The sequence below is a fragment of the Mercenaria mercenaria genome, chromosome 14 (assembly GCF_021730395.1).
Source record: "Mercenaria mercenaria strain notata chromosome 14, MADL_Memer_1, whole genome shotgun sequence".
NCBI classification, from domain to species: domain Eukaryota; kingdom Metazoa; phylum Mollusca; class Bivalvia; order Venerida; family Veneridae; genus Mercenaria; species Mercenaria mercenaria.
The window spans coordinates 17,471,918-17,492,862 of NC_069374.1; the positions used below are offsets into that span (position 1 = coordinate 17,471,918).

At 35.6% G+C, this 20,945-nt stretch overlaps 2 protein-coding genes across 4 annotated transcripts; one reads left to right on the forward strand and one right to left on the reverse strand.

The window, feature by feature from the left end:
* Nucleotides 1-381: 381 nt before the first annotated feature.
* On the forward strand, nt 382-10,758 carry LOC123526465 (endoglucanase E-4-like). Its single transcript, XM_053522991.1, has 13 exons — nt 382-536; nt 1,357-1,554; nt 2,048-2,204; nt 3,911-4,102; nt 4,676-4,843; nt 5,170-5,357; nt 6,328-6,493; nt 7,215-7,326; nt 7,841-7,991; nt 8,790-8,934; nt 9,395-9,566; nt 10,180-10,355; nt 10,625-10,758. Exons 2-13 carry the CDS (start codon nt 1,369-1,371, stop codon nt 10,681-10,683), a joined length of 1,872 nt encoding a protein of 623 aa, XP_053378966.1. The 5' UTR covers nt 382-536; nt 1,357-1,368; the 3' UTR covers nt 10,684-10,758.
* A 1,402-nt stretch (nt 10,759-12,160) lies between these two features.
* On the reverse strand, nt 12,161-20,926 carry LOC123526468 (uncharacterized). 3 transcript variants are annotated; one of them, XR_008366997.1, is made up of 7 exons: nt 20,815-20,921; nt 19,705-19,812; nt 17,798-18,020; nt 17,342-17,494; nt 16,459-16,663; nt 12,746-13,047; nt 12,161-12,669 (listed from the first exon to the last, which is right to left on the reverse strand). XR_008366997.1 is itself a non-coding variant. In XM_045305630.2 (7 exons), exons 2-7 carry the CDS (start codon nt 19,810-19,812, stop codon nt 13,043-13,045), a joined length of 714 nt encoding a protein of 237 aa, XP_045161565.1. In that variant the 5' UTR covers nt 20,815-20,926; the 3' UTR covers nt 12,161-13,042. The 3 variants fall into 3 exon arrangements, 2 of the variants coding, with proteins under 2 accessions (XP_045161565.1, XP_045161564.1); XM_045305630.2 differs by adding an exon at nt 15,006-15,025 and having other exon boundaries at nt 12,161-13,047; nt 20,815-20,926; XM_045305629.2 differs by having other exon boundaries at nt 12,161-13,047.
* Between the last annotated feature and the right edge of the window lie 19 nt (nt 20,927-20,945).

A 20,945-nucleotide genomic window follows, 5' to 3' on the forward strand; every position in this document is an offset into this window, starting at 1 on the left:
AACAATCAATTTCTCGGTGGGGGCTAAACTTCATAATTATTGCACGTCAACAAATAATGTTCACTTGTGGAAAAATCAAGGCTTTTCTGACTTTTAGAATGATTAATAGGTTACTGTATATATATGGAGAAATATGCGTGTGTTCTACTGTGCAACGGCACTTCAGGAGAGCAGTTGTTGCATTTCGAATACATTAATTCATCTGTCTGTCACTTTCATTTTCATATTGATTAAACAAGGTGACGGGCCTCAAATACATTTGAAAAAAAGAGAGAAAAGATCTGTCTAGGTTGCTAAGTGCTCACTTATATACATGTTGAAAGCAAATATCAAGGAAGAGAATTAAGAGAATTCATTAAGTGTCTTGCGTCATATATTTTATCTCTCCGAAAAGTCAAAAACAAGCTTGTCTATGGTATACAAATACGGCAAGGTAACAGACTAGCTCATCAGTTTGTCCTAGTTTACTTTATCATATAAGCAAAGTCAAAGCAAGACATTCAGAATATAAGAAGTTGGTAGATTATTTGCAGTTCGTAAGTTTTTCTTTTTATTTCATTTTTGATTGAGATAAACGTCTCTGTGTGGCATGGGTTTAATAAAATGATGTTGACGACGATTGAGTAAGGGGGCTTTAAGCGTAATGTTTGTCCACTATAGCTCAGAATAGTATGTACCTCTCTTCAGCATAATTTTATGCGGAAGAAGGGTACGCAAAAAAAATACCAAGATGAGATGTGAAATTCACGTACGTGTTATACAGTCTTACGCATTATTCATGCCGTCGCCGCCACCACCACCAACAAAACGGTCACAACAAGAACCAGACGTCAGAGCTATTTAAATTTAATATTTGATTTCTTTGTGAGTACTTAAAAGTGTCTACGCACCTATTTGTACATCAGTGTTTATTCGTCGGACTTTTCATTCAGTGGCGATGTCAGTCTGTCAGATACAGATATTGATCCAATCTTTGTATGAGTCTTTTTCAGTAAAATAAACGAATATGTGTACTTGTAGCAGTGAGTCCAGTTCACAGCTTTATAGTATACGACTTATTTTAAATTAAATGATATCTATCAACAGTATTACAACCACGTTGTACATAGATAATTAATATTGATTTAGTTAGACAGAACGTTATATACTCTATATACGTTGTTGTAAACTTGTTCATGTACAGTATTCATGTATGTTGTTATATATGTTAAGTTTCCTATATTAAAATACTATTTAAACCAAACACACGTTTATTGAGTAAGGTGCCCCGATCGTGGCAATGCGTATGGATAAAGGGAATTAGCGAGATTTAGCTCCATTGTACTTATGGCAGTTTCAGATCTGTTCTATATATAGATTAGATGTGCAATGTATTTCCTGCTGCTTATATTGGTGTCCACTGTGTGGTCAGTGTCAGGACAGACATCGGCCCCATTGACCGTTGTGCGAACCTGGACTGGCGGATGTATGGGGACTTTCACAATCCATGCAGACAACGCCGTTCATGGCTGGACATGCACTCTCAATTTTGCACCACCAATTGATAAATTAGATGTAAGTAAATTGTGATTATAAGATAATAGAGCCCTAGTATAATTTGTGTATTCAAATTTTACAATTAACGAACTTACTTGTAGTATCATACACCGGTACGATGAAAAGAACCAAATGAAGTAAGTCATTTTGATCACTGTAGTCAGCAATACAGCGTAGTCAAATTCGATAGCAACACCTGTGCTAGAAATTGTTTTTGAGTTCATTGAAGTCATGTAATAAGGGTACCGAAACTCAATCTTAAGGTGTTAGAGTGGTTCCTTTCTGACGAGTAAAGTAAAACATTAGTTTGAATTTTAACTCTTTTATTTTTCTGGCGTTCACTGGAAATTCAAAACGTGGAATCACCTTAAAAATTTACCCGTGGTTCTCTTCGCTGTGTGGTAACGAGATTATTCTTCATTTCTTCTATCTCATTTATAAAACATCCGACGAAAGACAACGTTGTCGCGAAATTCAGTTTCAAATATGTGTTGTTGTTTTTTCTGGATAGATATGGAAAGCTACCGTATCATCGAGCAGTGGTTCGCAGTTTACGGTAACGAACATGCCCTTTGATAAAGACCTCACATCTGGGCAAGATCTTCTTGTTGAGTTCAATGGTCATATCTCCGGAGACAAAGGTTGTAGTGGAACATACACATGTACTGGTATGTCATTTAAAGTAACTGTTAACCTTTGAATAACAATTGTGGTAAAATCACGCCGTTTTTTCTGAGAAAAAAAACCCTTGTAGTACGAAGGGATATCAGAAAATTTTGAGACTAATGCGCTTCCGTAGACACTATTACAGGTACAAGCAAGACTTTTCATGGAATTCTATGTGATTTCAATAGCCATGTAAATTAAAAATTTCGACACAGTTGGTTTTGTAATAGCTGAGTTCAAGTTTTTGCATGGAGGCTCCAGGTGCGTTCTTCTCTGTATATACCAACCAAGCAGATTCTTGCAAGATTCTTCCCCACCCAAAGCCACTGTTTATATAGGAGGGTAAGGGTGTTTAATAAGGAATAATCTAGAGTCCAAGATCTACCTCATGTACGGCGCCATAAAACATCAGCATCCTCTCATAACATTACCGTTGCAGTAGACATTGTAACATATAGCTGCATCAGTGGGTATTTCACTGGAAAGTATTCATGAAATTCTGACTAAACACTTGAAAATATCGAAGACGTATGCAAGGTGGGTATACCGACATGTCTTTTGATCAAAGGGCAAAATCCACAAAGAATACAATGTTGTAAAAAAAACAAACTTCTAAAAATCTGTTAAAAAGGAGATGAAAGGGGGTTTTATGAACTTCTCACTTGGGAAACATGGGTATATTATTTCGAACTTCAAAGGCGGATAAACGACAGTTGATTAGGAAAGGGCAAGCATGACAAGTTACCACAAAAAGAACACAAAGCTGCAAACGGGTTCTTTAAACAATTTTCTTCAAGTCCAATGGCCCTGTTGTACAAATACCCGGTGCACCAGGCAAATCTATTACAGGAAAGTTTTATAGGGACAAGGTTCTAAAATCAGTTGGAATTTAACATTACTGTTAAATGTCGCCAAAAAACTAGTTTATAGGGCATCTGCCTTATTCATGACAATTCATTTGACAAAAGAGCAATATTGTACTGCAGTATCTACAGGACTAACAGGTCAAGCATTTGCTGCACCCACCAAATTAAATTCCTGTGATTTTTTCTCTTTCCTTCGCTGAAAAAAAAATGCTGGCTTGGTGCGCTATGTATTAGTGTCTGACTTCTCTGAGGCTTTCAGGGTAACCCGGATGGAAAAGTGGATTTCTGTCAAGGATGAATAGTTAACGGGGCTGGTGTAAACATTTGTTTAAATACAGTTTTTTTTCTATATTTTGAATGGACAGTCGCAAAACGTTCTGAATTCCCCCCGTATAATAGGATAGCAGTAGAGCCAGAAGGGTGCTTTGAGAATGGTGTGCCCACGCTCCCTCCAGCTTTTGGTCAAAAATCTTCATTTTTTTGCAGAAAAAAAGCAGCATATAAAAGCAACAAAACAAGCCGGTTTGGAAGAGCATATAGCTGTATTAGGAAAAGGATATTTTGTTGATTAAAAAAAATCGCACAAATTCTCAATTTATTACTCAGTCTATTTTTCACTCAGTAAAATTTACAGAGACTGGCAAGTATTGTCACTGTTTACAAATGTCACGATATTGAAGAAAAATTACTTGAATTTCATATTTGTTATATTTTGTATGGATATTTCAATATTCTTACACTCGCATTGCGTTTTCTTACCTTACATTGAAATAATAAGGGGATGTATTCAATAAAAAAAAAATAAGTGGTTTTGCAATCGTAGTCCTTATCTTTCTGAACAGGAGTATCCACCGTAGCTGGCGGCACGTCATCGTCGGGAAGTGGAACACCATCCCCAGGTGGTGGATCTAGTTCCTCTGGGAGTGGAACCGGCACGTCCGGTGGAACATCCACTGGATCTAGTTCCGGAGGAAGTGCTACCGCAGCTCCATCTTCCGGCGGTGTAGCCGTTTCCCACCAGTGTTCTGGATGTGGTAAGCAAAGTATTATCTTCGAATTTCATTTGATAATCATGCTTTTCATGTGGCGGTAGTGTACATATTTTGTGTGTTTCAGGCTGATCACAACCAAATTAAAAGTAAGCCTAACAAGTAGTCCAAATATAAATAGTCCTAACCTCGTGCCAATTCTAAATATAATCGGGCTTTCTATTACTCTGCTGCATGATTAGCATTCTATTGAAATCAGTATGGAGGAGTAGAAACTTTATGTCTCGGAAAGAGACGTTGAAGGAAGCGATAAGAGTTGTATTTAACGAATTGTAGTTGTCTTATACTAGAATAAAAGTCAACATTCCTTTTTCTTGTTGTATAGTAGCGATATATTCGAAAATCTGATATTCTAAAAAATATCGAAAAAAACGTTATAAAGTATGTGGATTTTATATGAATGAAAGAACAGTCGGATTTACTGGTGTTCAGCCTTTTTTAAGCTAAACACTTTACATATTATTTCAAAGTTATGTCGATAAAATGAATAATAACGTGGTGATTTATGTCGAAAAGGTCTTTAAAGCTAAATATGAAGTGATGCAAACCTTTTTCCAGGCTCTGCTATGAAGTATAACTACAAAGAAGCTCTGAAGTTGTCCATCCTTTTCTTTGATGCGCAGCGATCGGGATACCTCCCCGCAAATAATCCCATCCCTTGGCGTGGAGATTCGAACGTTCACGACGCCGACGACGGTCATGATCTGAGCGGAGGATGGTATGACGGTATGTATTCCATTCTGCATGCCTATTATCATATTATCACAATATATGGATAGCGCAGGTTATGTTTTCGTATCATAAAATCTGCAAAATTGCACTCGCACTAAAAACGACAATTGCAACGCTTACATCTGAAAGACGTGTTAACCTACAAATGTCAGAAACGTATTTCAGTCGGAGATCAAGTAACATTTAACTTACAAATGAAAGGAATATATATAGTTACAGATAATATTGAAATTAACCACTAAATATAAGATATGTACGTAAATTTCAACTTAAAATAATATGAAATTAAACACACCAAATATCAGGAGAATGTATTTCAGCTGGAGATCATGTAAAATTTAACCTACCCATGGCATGGTCGGCGACAGTTTTACTCTGGGGTATGCTGGAGTTCAGGGAGGGTTACAACTCCGCGGGACAGACAGATATGGCTTGTGACATGATCAGAACACCTCTGGATTACTTCCTTAAATGTTGGATACCCGATCAGCAACGGAACTACGTTCAAGTATGTTTATAGCAATGTCCTGTGGTCGGACAAGCTTGAAATGGGATTACATTGTGTAGTACCTTAAAATGTACCCGAGAGGTGCGATAGTTAAGCTGTCGGCCACTCAGACCGGATGTCGTGGGTTCGTGGGGCTCACGCGCACACCAGGCCCTTTCAAATGACAAAAAAAATATCCAGGATGCGGTCTTGAAAGTGATTCAAATAAACTCAAGCTTTTATCACAATCGAGCTAAAATAAATCAGTATGGTGTACATACCTAAAATGTTCCATTAACTGCACAAAACCCCCATTTTGTTGTTTTTGAGTCACTGGCACAAGTTTACCTGTAACCGTTGTAGACATCCCCATGTATTCTGATTAAAAAAGACTGAGCCGCACCATGAGAAAACCAACAAAGTGCGTTTGCGACCAGCTTGGATCCAGACCAGCCTGCGCATCCGCGCAGTCTGGCCAGGATCCATGTTGTTCCCTTTCAAAGCCTATTCCAATTAGAGAATTCGTTAGTGAACAGCATGGATCCTGACCAGACTGCGCGGATGCTCAGGCTGGTCTGGATCCATGCTGGTCGCAAACGCACTATGTTGGTTTTCTCATGGCGCGGCTCAGTTATTGATTCTATTGTTACATAGACTGATTGCTAAAGTACAGTTGTAAGATATTTTGGGCGCTCACATTTAAACGTACTTATTCATTACATGAATTAGATCTATATATTATAGAATGGCACAGAATGTATAATAATTCTTTTCTGAAGAAATACTTGCTTTTAAGGACAGTTAAGGGCTGTCGGTAACTGTTGTTGCCAGAGTTTAATATTGTTGTTATAACAATAGATAAATGAATGTTCAAACAACCTCATAGTAGATCTATCTGGGTTTTGAAGCCAAAAGATTAGTTAAAGATTTAGGTGTTACATATGCAACAAAATGCGAGTACAGAACACAATCACTTAACGCTATCCTACAGGTTGGTGATGGGCACCAGGACCATGCCTACTGGGGGCGGCCAGAAACTATGAGCCAGTGGCGTGTAGGATGGAGGACAGACTCGGGTTGCCACGGAAGTGACATTGCAGGTGAAATGGTTGCCGCAATGGCTTCTGGATCCATGGTGTTTAACGATATGTGCCATGGTGAGTTCTTAGTGCTAACAAAGTTTAATCTATTAAATAATCTTACAATCTTTTTTACTATTTTTTTTCTCGATTATAAAAGTGATTTTCTCATATAATTCAAGGAAAATGTTTAACTGATAGTCTCATTTGTCACATTTTCAGTAAGTTAGAAATAAACTGGAATTATTAAAATTTAACGTCCGTAGAACCAACGACGGAAAATACTCATTAACATTTTTAATCTGTAAATAAGACGCCCATGCCAGTTTATTGGGACGTGCCTCCGTTGAGATGAATAACAAAATATCAAAAATTTTAAAACAGTCAGATAGCAATTGATATTGGATAAAAAAATGTAAACCAGTATTACTTAAGTAGATATTTCTATGTATACGATTATTTTTCTTCTATTTTGTATCAAATTTCGATAACGAGACTAACGCTTTTGCGAGTTCTCTCAATATTTTATTGACTAAAAGAGCGTTTTGTAGATAAAAGCTTCATCACTTTCAAATGTCTTTCTATTACAATTGTCAGCTAGTTAGAGCATTTTCTAAAGTTTGAAAAATTTGATATATATCTGGATGTATGCAGCTTTAATTGACTGAAAAACTTCGCATTATTTTTATCATTAACCTCTTCAACTATAGAAGAACTGATCTAAAAGACTCAAGGAACAATGTAATTAAATTTATATTAAAAATCGACCAGTCATGTGACTAAAAAATGTATTTTTCAGATACAAATTATGCGGGCAAACTTTTGGAGGCAGCCAAAGGTCTTTATAAATTTGCAAAGGCCAACCGTGGGAAATATTCAGACTGCGTCACTGTTGCCAAGGACTTCTACGGGTAAGCCGTCTAAGCCTGGATTCTGCGACTTTAAACGAGTTACATTGAAATTTGTCAAAATATTTAGCCAGGATACAGCAATTTCGAATATGGAAGGGCATTTAAGTAAAAAATCCTTCCCTATTAAACAGTGCATTTTTCAAGGTAGTGTCTAGAAAACCGGTACGGGTTCAGTAGAAGATGACCAAGAGAACCGGTACCGGTGCTCTAGCCGTCGCCTGTTGAAACTGTAAAATTCTTGTTGGTAAGCTTGATGTCTATAATTCGTTTATCCTAGGATCAAATAAACACTATTTATATTGTGGTTTAGCTCTGCCAAATTGAGTACTGTATACTGTCCATCTCCACCGATTCGCCATTGCAAATGAAAATTAGGCTTTCCCATTACAAAGTAATGCGAAAGTTAAACAAGTACGCTGACTATATAAACGCCTGCAATATGACTGGAAACATAGAATAACAAAATAAAAGATAAAGATGTACACATTAACACATTAAATAACACATATATCAGGTCTAACAGTGAAGTTGACGACATGGCTGTAGCTGCTAGCTGGATGTATAGGGCCACGAGCGATACCAGTTATCTCAGTGATGCTAAGGGATTCTATCATGGCGGTACACCGTGGACATTCAACTGGGACGATTCCAACGTAGAGGCCGCAGTATGTTTATGGTTATTTTTCTAATATAAGATAACTTTTTGCAGCTACATGTATAATAATTTGTGTATGAATGTTAAAGTTGCATAAGGCATTTTATTTTATGTTTAACACAGATAAACCAAATGTCCAAATAGATGTTATGCATAATAATAATGATTTGAAAAAAGCACTACTTTCAATATTACACATGAACGTATTCAGATAGAGCTATAAAGGGAGGAAATAAAAACAACGGATTCGGTAACCGTCCTAAGGTGATCATTTTGTCTGCCTGGTTGTCTTACCGGTCGTCTTACTGTTACTCCGTGTATGGACACATTCTTGTTCGGGCCTTAACTTTGAAACTATTTAAGGGATTTAAAAAAAAAGGTATTCATACAATAAAAGAGAATATTAAATTTAAGTTTCCATGTCTTTACTCAAAAAGTGTTGAATACTGTGCACAAAGGTATAGGTCATTAAGGAAAAGTGCAATGTACACGAATCATAACACCACCAATGTGCAGGAACTATTTCTTTACAGAACTATTTCTCTTTGTAGCTTAGTCTGTCATGGTTCTTTACTTGCATAGACCATATTTTAACAATGTTTTCAACTACTGTCTGATATCAGACAGCAATTACATCTTCAAGAGTGTGTTGATTCGATGGGATCTGTCGAGTACAATAATTACAATTGTTCTAGTTACCGTACGCCTATAACGGAGGTTACACGTTATCAAGATTCATTTGATAATTTGTGCCTGCTGCATTTAATGTATATATAAAATGTATATTTTTGTCTTTACCATCCATTAGTTATTGTTGTACCAAATTACCGGAGATGATGCATACAAGGGTGATGTGGAGGCCCTGGTTCGCTCGTTCATGCCGGGAGGAGATGTTGCGCAGACACCGTGTGGCCTTGCCTGGAGAGATAAGTGGGGACCTAACAGACATGCTGGTCAGTGATATGTCATGTACAGTGTATAATATATTACACTGACACGCAATTTGATAACTAACATAATAATGCTAACAGATATGCATCAGACGTTCCTGATTTTATAGGTGTGGGGGGAGGGGGGCGCTGGACTTCGAAACCAGGAGACGTAATTTCAAACCCCAGTTCATCCAATTAATGTTACTGATATCATTTCGGATTACAGTCCACCTTTTGTGTGCTTGGCAACTGAAACGTAAAAACAAGAACAGGGTCTTAAATTATTATGTTTCTAACATTCTTGATATGGGTAACCGTTGCTGACTATGAAAATATCTTTCCCCATCGCCACCCCACCCCACCCCGCCACACAAATAATCTGACGCACCTGTCTTCGTGTAATTCCTAAAAAGAATCATAAATGTTTTTCGCCTATCATTTGCCATTACTAGTAACTAATTCGAACAAAAATATGTTGTAGGCAATATGGCGTTTATAGCAACAATGGCGGCTAAATTTGGAATCAAGCCTGACGAGTATAAGAAATGGGCAATGTCCCAGGTCAACTATCTACTCGGAGACAACAAACTACACATCAGCTATGAAATTGGCTTCGGATCGTACTACCCTAAACGTCCACATCACAGAGGAAGGTATATATGACACAATTTCAGCTTTTAGACAAGTCTCAGAAAGTTGGCATCTGACTGTTTAGTTCCGAGACTGGTGTCCGAACTCATTTTTATAATCTTGATATTTTGTTACAGCAGTTAATTGCATTGCTTTCTCCGCAATAAAGGATGATGTAACACATCGTTACTGATTATCTCGGTTAAGAATTAAACTGCAGTTCATGTGGCACTGATGCCATTGCTGTGAAAAATTACGCATACTACTTTTTTTAAGTTCTAACAAGAGAACGGTTATCAAAATATTACATTGATACATGGAATTAACTCCAGGATCTCAAAAGACCGGATAATATAACATCACTAAGTCCAAGTACATGGAGACATTTTACGACCCCCAGACGACTCCTAGTCCGGCTACCCACTAGATAATCTTTATAAAAAACAATATCTCTTCTGATGAGAAGAAAGGGACATAATTATACAAAATTTGAATAGCCTCAGGAGTTATCTCGTGTGAACACACTATATAGACGACTCCAAAACCGTCTCACATTGGATAAACAGAAGAGAAACGACGTTTCAATTTCTGTAAAAAACTCTTTATCCTTAGTAAACTAAATTCATTCTTTTCTAGTTCGTGCGCAACAAATGGTTGGTGTGCTAAAGGTGGTGCGGACAACCCGAATGTTCTTCTGGGTGGTTTGGTGGGTGGACCAGATCAAGGAGACAACTATAATGATGACAGAAATGACTTTGTGAGCAATGAAGTCGCCTGTGATTACAATGCTGGTTTCCAGTCAGCTCTAGCAGGTACGGTGTGATCAATCGTTTGTGGTGCTATCATACTTCCGGTTAGCACTATCAGGTGTGGTATTCTGACTGCTATGCTGGATTTAACTCGGCACTATCAATTATTATGATAGTATTACTAATAATCTCATAGTTTGAGAAGGCAATAATTTATTGTTTCTGCAATTTTATGTTTCAATATATCTTTTTCAATAGCTCTTTTCCTCATTCATTCATTTTGATATATCTGCACGAACTTTTCGAACAGTCATGTTCTCATCTCCTTTCAGGACTGTCCTATTATGCATCTGTTAGCGAGTTACCACCGTCACCTGCTGCTAAATGTTAGCTGTGTTTCTCCCGTCATATCATATCGTCGTCAAGTCGTGTTTTCGTACAATAAATATTATCAACAGTTCTAAAATATTTGTTTTTTCATGTTTACAAAAAAATAAAGATGAAGATGCATTATCCAGGAAACATTCAACAAGTCAAGGGTAAAATATACTGTTTTATTATATACCTATATAAATTCTGTAAAAAACATCGGCTTGTATTTGTCAATTAAATATGAACAGGCAGAAAAAATCCGTATTGTACCATTTAAATTCCATATTCTACCTTTTGTACTGTATGCAACCGGACTTTCATTAATACGCATGACCTGACACAGTTCTTTAAACAGCGCACATAAAACTTCATTAAGTTTCATTTTAATATTGATAAAAATTGAAGATTTTAATCAATAACAAAACAACAAACAAAAAGGTAGAGGTATATAATAAACGAGTCATTATAACAGTAGCTAGATCTGGGATTTTGTATTCGGCTCTCGTGGATTTTGAAAGGTCGGATCATATTCGGCGCTTAGGCGCCTCGTGAGATCAGATCTGGCAAAAATCCACTCGAGCCGAACCTCTCAAAATAACTACTGTTATATAACCTATTATAGTTATTGAAAATTAAAAGACTATAAGATGACACCAGAGCTTATAATGTGAGCTATAAATAGATGAATTCTGATTGGCCAGAAATCTCATTGCTGTGCAGAATACCACGTGATATTGAACAGTTTTCACTTCAGTTATTGAAAAATTAAACACAAATATATGATATTACAGAGTTACAACAAATAGCTCGTCAAATCAATATGCGATTTTGAATTCGTGATGTAAAACGTTGATCGTTTCATAAAATATTGCATAGTAATTTAAATTAGTCATTCATAATTCATATGTTTAGACTTTATATGAAATAAAACAAATGTAGACTTCGCATTCTGTAATACACTATGATGTGATGTCCCCTGGAAAAATATAAACTTATTGAATTCAGCTACCACCTTTAAGATGTACGTCAAAATTTCCAGATAAATTATTAAGTAACCTTGAAAATCTTGGTGTTTATCACACCATATTGCACAGCTGAAAGTTGATAACTTTTCAGATGTTAACTCTACAGTAAGAAACCTTTCTGGTACGAAATAAAATATCTGCCTTCGTATATGGAGGTGTCTGGAATACAGGATACACATAGTAAACCAAGATCCAAAACTCGCTAATACAGATTTGAAAAAAAAAAATCTAGCAAAGGGGTACTTTGAAAATGAAACCCATTACTTTAACCGTGTGTTATTGTACATAATTTCATTTTTATTTATATGATATATTCTAACTACAATAAGCATAGAAAGTTATACGAAAGGATCGGACCACAAGTTTTCACAACATCAGAACTGGTCCTCTGCAAATTGTTCTGATGGCTAAGGTACCCACATACCCCACGGCACGGTGGGGATACAATAACTGAAAACAGTGAGTAAAATATACAAAAAAAATGAATTTATTCGTAACATTTGAAATATGTTTACATTGGTCATTTTGAAATACTTCACAACAAACGTAATACATTTACAAATTTTGATTTGAATTTATACAATACTGATTCTTACAATTTACGCTAAAAGACGACTGCTTCTTAAAAAAAAATAAACAGAATTTACAAGTTCAGAATGCAAATGGAAATAAAAAAAGTAAATATGACAGAATTACGAGAATCGCCCTGTTAAAAGTCGATGAAGTAGGCAGTGCATGCCATTGTTACTGAATGAATAAATCAAATGATTTTCCTGTCTACATGCATTTGCATGATTCGTTATTCTATGTAATACAGCAGGTAATAAATCATAAAGTTACATTTACTTTAAGAGTAATCTAAAGAGTATTCAATAATCAACTAATCACTAATTTATTCTCGAGATATTTTAATGATTAACTAAAAGTAAGCACTAATAATACCACCGGTTACGTTTACAAATGGTTGGGGAAGTGTTCACCTTTAACAACGTTTACAAATGGTTGGGGAAGTGTTCACCTTTAACAACGTTTACAAATGGTTGGGGAAGTGTTAACCTTTAACAGCAATTACGTCGCATTTCAAATAAGAAAAGGCGTTGTCTTCCGAAAGACGAGTATGTCTTTTTAGAAGAACCTGTATTTTAATTTTACGGAGGCATGTTAATAGTATGAAAATAAACACAGCAAAATTTGCCTTGTTTTCGTCATAAAATTTGCACGATTTTTCCGTGAGTATCTTTATGACACAATCAGTGTGACGTCATCAGGTAATGCTGAATCGGTATAATGGTGCGAACGTTCCGGAAGTTTAGGCAAAGAGAGCAGCCTCTTCAAGATACTTCTTCCTTGTTGTTAGCCTGTAATAAAGAGAAAGATATAAAATTAAAACATTTATATATATGTTTACTTCTGTTTTAAAGACATAGATCTACGCTACAAAAAGGGTTGTCCTATAAAAGTGAACACAATTGCGTTATATTGTGTTGTCATTTGGAAACAACAAAATACAATAAAGAAATGTGAAGACTATACATATAATTGACAAAACTTGCGATTAAACATCAATGTTACGAAGGACATAAATAAAGATAAGAAATTGCATGGCATGGGAAATTCGGAGAGCTAAAACTGAAAAATGTCTCACTCTTAATTAAATAATTATAACATCATGATATTGTATTTACGGTCACGTTACCGGCTACGATCTCTCAGATTTTTGATATATATAGAGTAGCAATAAAACACATGTAACAACACTAGACAACACAGCAGACTAGCTATGAAAAATAATGAAAATAACGTCGTTTCATGACGTCATTAAGCGAGAGTGAACGTGAGCCGATAAAAATGTTTTGAAGTGCTAAATACAAATGATTTCAGTCAGACTTAAAAACGTGTCGTGTAAAAGAAACATCCATGTGACAACAAGCATCAAGAAAAAAGTAAACAAAACAGAACATGGCTATAAGCTAGCAACGAACAATAATGAAACAGACGTCGTTAACGTATTGTGATGACGTCAACAAGCAGGCGTGAAAGTGAGCCGATAAATTTGCTAAAGTGAGCAATGAGCAAAATAATGCACAATAACTATAACAAACAAGCTTTATTCTAAAAAATAAATAATAAGGTGGCTTTACTTTCGAATCCCAGAGCGCATGTATCCACACACAGCAAATGGCTTAAGATTGTTTAAAATTTCATGCAATTTCAATTTGCATCTAAACTTTAAAGTGTATATAGTGAGATAGATAATCGAAAACAAACACTTTTAATATTTCCTTCTTAACACATTCATTTCCTGGAAAAAAGATGTGTTTTAACATGTTTCTCAATCTGCAACTTACTTAGCACCATTAGTTAAACTAGCATTAAACTAGCATTGTGTGCCCCTAGACTTTTCAACAGGCCATTTCAGCTGGACCTTCCGCTTGACTAAAATCCATCAATTCGATGTTACGCTATGTTTAAAGCAATAAAATCGAATCGACTGAAAGAAACATAACTTTTCAACATTTTGCGCTACAAATCCGAATTCTTTTGAGAAAGGGTGATTGTTAGACTACATACTATCTAGCTTTAGCATCATATGCAATGATATCATGCCAGTGAAATCACCATCTAAAGAAACCATGCCGACTTTTAAGTCCTGTTTATTTGTTTAAAACTCATTTCTTACGAGTAAAGCAAAGCTAACTTCTTATAAAATAGAAAACTAAAAGACGATATTGTCGCAAATATGTATCTTTTATTTGACATCATTTAAAAGAAATATAGATTTGTATGGACAAACTTTGCCTGAAATGGATACATACTGTCTCCGGAAGTGTAACGAGCCGATTAGTACAGGCAATGTAACCAATCGACTGTTACATTAACCGTATAACGGGTCGATCGTTACCTGAAGTGTAACGGATCGATCGTTACCTGAAGTGTAACGGATCGATCGTTACCTGAAGTGTAACGGGTCGATCTTTACCTGAAGTGTAACAGATCGATCGTTACCTAAAGTGTAACGGGTCGACTGTTACCTGAAGTGTAACTGGTCAACTGTTACCTGAAGTGTAACGGGTCGACTTTCACTGGAAGAGTAACAAGGCCGAAGGATGTTCCGTATAAAGAAACTAATACCATTTCACTCATGTAATAAGGGACAAAAACCGGGAAAACGCAAATTTCTGGTATCGATTGAACATGTATAAAATTAAGTAGTTCATTTTTTTATTACTTTCAATATGCAGAATATCCTTCGCAAAATAACTACAAATTGCAAATAACAAATTTGTAAATTCATCTTAGTAACATCATTACTTACACATGATCATTTTCCAGTGTCTGCCATATTAAAATCAAACAAACAGATATACATTTAAATACCGACAAAGATATCATTCAAAAAGCTTTTTAATAGAATTATCGTGTAGTTTAGTTTATGTAATAGAAAGAGCATTGAAACTCGAGGGTAAACGATTTGTACGAGGGGGCGTAGCCCCCGAGTATAAATCGTTTACCCGAGAGTTTTAATGTTCTTTCTGTTTTGTATCATAGCCATCCATATATGGTAGTTGTAGGCGTTCCACATTGCCATATACAGCAGTTCAGTGAGTACTTAAAATCCTTGCTTTACAAATGTGTAAAGCCCAGGTAAAATAAACCAATGCTAGAGCAGAAAATCAATAAAATACACGTCGCTGTCTACTGTTCCAGACATGCTGGCATACTTTCCTATCCAACAGTGCGGTAACTAGAGTGCGGGTATTAAATACCTGCACACTTTTAGTTACCGCACCCTGTAGTCAGAGTATACGAATTACCTGCACCAAATTTGTTAAGAAAAAACACCAAGCTATGATACAAATGTTTAAAGACGTTGTTCATAAGTGGTTAACAGTCTAACTTTGCTTACCAATAGACCAGGTAATTCTTTTTTATTTTTGGTATCTTTTTAGAATATTACCGCGCAATCATTATCCAAAACTTAGGTTGAAAAGTTAAATAATATCAAAACAAAACTTCATTCAATACCCTCATGCCAATATAACTTTAATACAAAATGAAGTTTCAATGTTTTTACAGATTTATCTACATTTTTCGAAGTTCGACAGATTTTATATAGTTTGGCTGAAAGAGTATTGCCCCTTTATTTAAAACAGCAGCTTGTCAAATAAAAGAGCTATCTGCCTACTCGGAAAAAAAATGTAACTAAAAGTGCGTAAATGATGAGATATTACACTACAGAACAGAATAAAAAAACAAAAATCATAAAATGTCATCACTGTACACACATTCCCTATTTGGCAAGTTACCTCCCTTTACATTGAAATAAGGGAGACTACTTTATTTGATTCCTGATTCTGTTTGTTACAGACCCAAGTTCAGTTTGAGGTATAATTTCCATATCGACTTTATATATATCCTGTGGAATTTGTAAAATTCTTAGAAGGAAGGACGGAAATTGTACGTTCTTTTCAGAATAGTATGCACAAACGGTCACAGAAAATGCCAATGAAAATAGCGTTGATGTTTTATACGAAATACCTTGATTCAACCGAAGAAGTTCATGTAACAAATCGCCACCATCGCAATAGAATATCTCCATAAACATAAAATAACATGTCATTTGGTATCTCAAAACAACTATAAAAGACAGAGTTTCTTTCAAATGTGTTTCCTTTCGGGGAAAAAGCAAATTTTAACAAATTATCTTCTGAAAAAGGTGAGACAACTTCTGGTTCATTATTTACAGTAATCTGTTGCCAGATACTTACGTGTTTATAACGGGATCTACCCGTGTTCTGAGGAGCGTTCTGTCAGTGTACTCGCTGTATGCTGGCCACTGAGTCTGACGTTTCAACATGTCTGCCGCACGTGCCTCGCGCTGTTGTTCATACTCTGCACGTGTTTTCGGACGTATGTCTTGTAATACAGTTGTTCGATTTAGAGGAACACTTGATCCGAACCATGTCTGTGAGTCTGAAAGTTAAACAGTATCAATATTTTTAAAGGATAAGCTCCGATTTTATATGAAAGTTTGTTAAATGTGAGCCGTACATAAAAACCCGATACATACAATGTAACTAGTAATGAGCGACTATATATGTGATTGTTTCTGCTTCTTGGTGGATCTGCTATCCGAAAGAGCAGTATAAGGCATTAAGTACGAGAAAAAAATGTTTCGTACCAACGTCAGTGCGCTTTCCTTAATTCAAGTGTACACTAACTTTATCGCATGGCCTATATTAACTACTAATTCTAGATTAAGAAAAGATTTCAGTGCTTGAATGGAACCCGTCCTGACTGAGAAAATTATACTACCAGCATAAACAAAGATAATTCATTGGAACTACCTTAAACTAGTCTCTGTAGGACTCAACATTGCACATACAGCTTCAGCATTTCCAGCTCTCTGGATATCGATATCAATGTAATCTTTCTTGATTACCAATTACTAGTACTTCGCATATAAATAGTATATAGATGGTCTCCCTTCGAATTTTCAACACAAGTTCAGTTTTTTTCTCAGGAATTATGCATATTTCTTAAACGTAGTTCGTAATATGTATATTTTTAGTTTGACTGCATATTAACTTATGCTTTTTATGTGTATTATTCAACGAAAGTTATATAAATAAAAACAGTAACATGTCTTACTTGGATTTCTTTGGGCATAATATCCTTCTGTTGGCCTTCCATAATCCATCCAAACATCGCCGGGAAGGTTCGTCGGATGTCGGCGGTAGACTTCCGGTTTTGTAAATCTCTTTGAGTCTTCTGATTTGTTAAAGTGCTGCACAGTTCTTGATCCTGTTTACAACGTTGAATTTAAAACAAGCCACGTATCTGATTCCAGTTATTTTGAATTACATGTACGTGTAGTTTACTAAATGTCTCTCTTACTTTATAACTTGTACAATATGTATGAAATAAAAAAAAAGAATGGTTAATTTCTTTCTGCTATCACTCAGGTATCCCTATCAATATCATTTTCATAGAAAATGACAATAACAAATATATATCTACGTATTATTTACGATGAACTAACATTACTCCCATTACTTTGACGATATGAAATTGAAATGCCATTTTTTCACATAATATTATACGTACCAACTTTATCTGGACCCCATCTCTCAGTTCCCCCTAATCTAGCTGTGTTATACTGCTCTGGTGGGTCTCTCTGCCACTGTGAATCAATCCAACAGAATGGGTGTGTTGTGGGCGGGCCCCTGAGCAAGTATTGGTTTGTATTTGTTGCATATCGGTCTCGGTACCAGCCCTTGTCTGGGTATGCCCTCTCTGGTCGGCTTGTCATGAAAAATGCTCCAGGGTCCTGATGATAACGGGGAAATTATATATTAATTGGTTCAATAAACATGTTTGGTATATAAAACTAAACTACAAAGAACCCAGTAAACACCTGACGTCGTACCGACGTTGGTTAGACGTTGGATTTTGGTCGCGACGTCGGCGACCTGAACCCAACGTCTAAACAACGTCATATCCACGACGTCTAATAGACGTCAGACTTAGACGTCTAGCAGACGTTGGAATTAGGTTGGATAGAAAGTCTGATAAATGTTTTTAGTTGTAAAACTAACTAGTATAATTTTGCTGGTATAGTTTCAAGATATTTACTTGTTTTCATAAAGGCCTGGACATGCGCTTATAAATAATAGTTCATTCGCACATCAAACATTATTACTTATATTACACTATCGCATGAGATTGTCTATTTTCGGAAACGGATTTGTTCACGAATTTTAAACTGTTAAAGATAAAAGTGCATTCTATACACATGTATAAATTATTCTACCTAAGGATCTTCTCTTCTACACATGTTAATTTATTACTCATACATCCGCGAGATAAGCCTGCATCGGTTTACACAGTCTTCCTGTAATTTGATATTTGTTGGGATAAGATGGAGCAAGTGTATACATACTTTAAACAAAGGGAGGGGATCCGCGACGTGAGTAACAGATTTTTAAAAAAATATACTTATTTTAATAGTTATACTGATTAATGTTCCGTATTTTTTCAAAGATTGATGCATTTTTGTTTGTTACTTTTAAAAGCAATTGCGCTTAACACTAAACTTTTACATTTTACGAATTTATAGAAGATTTTTCATAGAATTTAAAATATAACATATTTGTTTTGCACTTAGTAATTATGCTCTTATTAATGGCACTAGTATATTTATATAAGTTTGCTATTTTTATGAAATGATGAAACTGTCAAATTTTATACATTTCAGGTAGAAATATTAGCGGAGTTGAAGAAACATACAAAAATGACGAAACTTAAAAGTTTCAATAACTGGATTACTTTTTGGACTTATTGTATTTGACTTACGTCGTCATAATATGAAATAAAGATGATAAAATACATGTGTTGATCACTTGTTTGACTGCAAATTACGTAGAAAATTTGGTCAGATTTTGATTAGAAAGTGGTTAGATTTAGGTTGGAAAATGGTGAGATTGCGACGTATAGCCAACGTCGGGATCCGAAGTCTAAACGGTTTGCAAATCCAACCAAAATCCAACGTTATTCCGACGTCGGGGCCCGACGTCTATACGACGTCTAACCGACGTCAAATGTCTACTGCGAAACAATGTATATCAGACTTGGTGATCACAGAATGCTTCTATTTGCTAGTTTAACCCATGCATTCCAAAGTGGTAATTAACATTATAAAACGAGACAGCCTCAAATTATACTTTGTCTCGAGATCTCTTTCAAATGAACTCGATAGTAGCTAAATGATATTTTGTTTATGTATTAAATGAGCTTTGATAAGACTGAATGACTTCAACTAACTTTAGTGCGTATTTTTTTTTTATTCACTCTCGTACATAAAGAAGTAATGATTACTTTGATTTCCGTTATTGCCGTGTGTAATATGTGCGCAACATACCATTATGACACTTGAAAAAATGTGTGTTTTCGTGGACTGCAATAAAATAGAAGGTCCTTGTTGCAAATTTTGTGAAGTTTGATACAACACTTACCTTAGGGATGTTCTTCTTTTGTGTCTCTGTAAGTGTTGTGTAAGGATCCCTAGGGGTCCTTGGTCTTTTTGTTATCATATCCATCCCGAGGTCTGGTCGTGTCGTCATCTGCAATAAGATTTAAAGCTCTAGCATGTCAATATAAATACATGTGATTTGCATGTTCATAGTCTGGCTGAGCACTCCGAAGTCACTTTCATTAAACTAGTGTCAGTACGTAAACCAGTGATTCTGAATACCCGGAAATGGCACAGAATAGTTAAGTTCACAGAGGCCGGTAAAATTTAAATATTAGGCAAAGCAAGCGATATTTAGTAAAGCAGAAAAATGGCATTTAAGGCATTTGAAATATCTGTTGGTGAAGATATAAAAATGAAAGTGTACATGTTGATGTACAAATCCGAACCCTTGTTCGGTATTTCCTTGGCTACTGAATAATAAAACCTCAGGTAGACCGATTTTACATTCTGATATTTCACGTTGTTTACCTAGAGGAGGGGGATATCGACCAGTCAAAAAAAAAATAACGATATTCAACTCTTGAGAACAATTATTTGGACTAAGTAAACCCAAGTAGAGCTACACTGTCTCACAAACAAAACCCTATAATTCTAACAAAGATAAGTTTTATGACCCGGTCGCGGAGTAATCAAATATTAGATTATTCTGAGTCAAATTTAGGGTGTGCAGGTTAGAGGGAGAGGTGTTTTTATACAAAATATCTTAAAGGTCAAATGATGAAAAATCCAATATCAGTATATCATAGGATTAATGACCTATCAAGTCAATTGAGAACTATTTCGAGTGGACATGTATTCACATCAAACAGTAAAATCATTTTGACTGAAACGATACTAGCAAAGATGTCAAATAATATTCATTACATTTTAGAAAGAGTAATGCGAGTCAATGCAAAACCGGAGACAATGGTCTCTGGCATAACTAAGCAGCAGGTGCTTGCTTAATTACCTTTTTCTTTTAATTAAAACTTGAAACGATCGGTCTAAATAATTAATAACTTGAATTATATTTCTCTTTATTCTATGTTTGTATGTGGAGTTTCTTTTATTCTGATGAACAGATCTTCACTTTAAATAAAGCTTAATTTACCTTTGTTGTTTATTCCACACAAGAGAAACCGGAAACCAATATTCCTTGTTGCTAAAACTATCAAAATACCCTTAGCAACCAATGTGAATGGTAGAAATAATGCTTAAAAACTAATGTTGTCAGTTTTTATT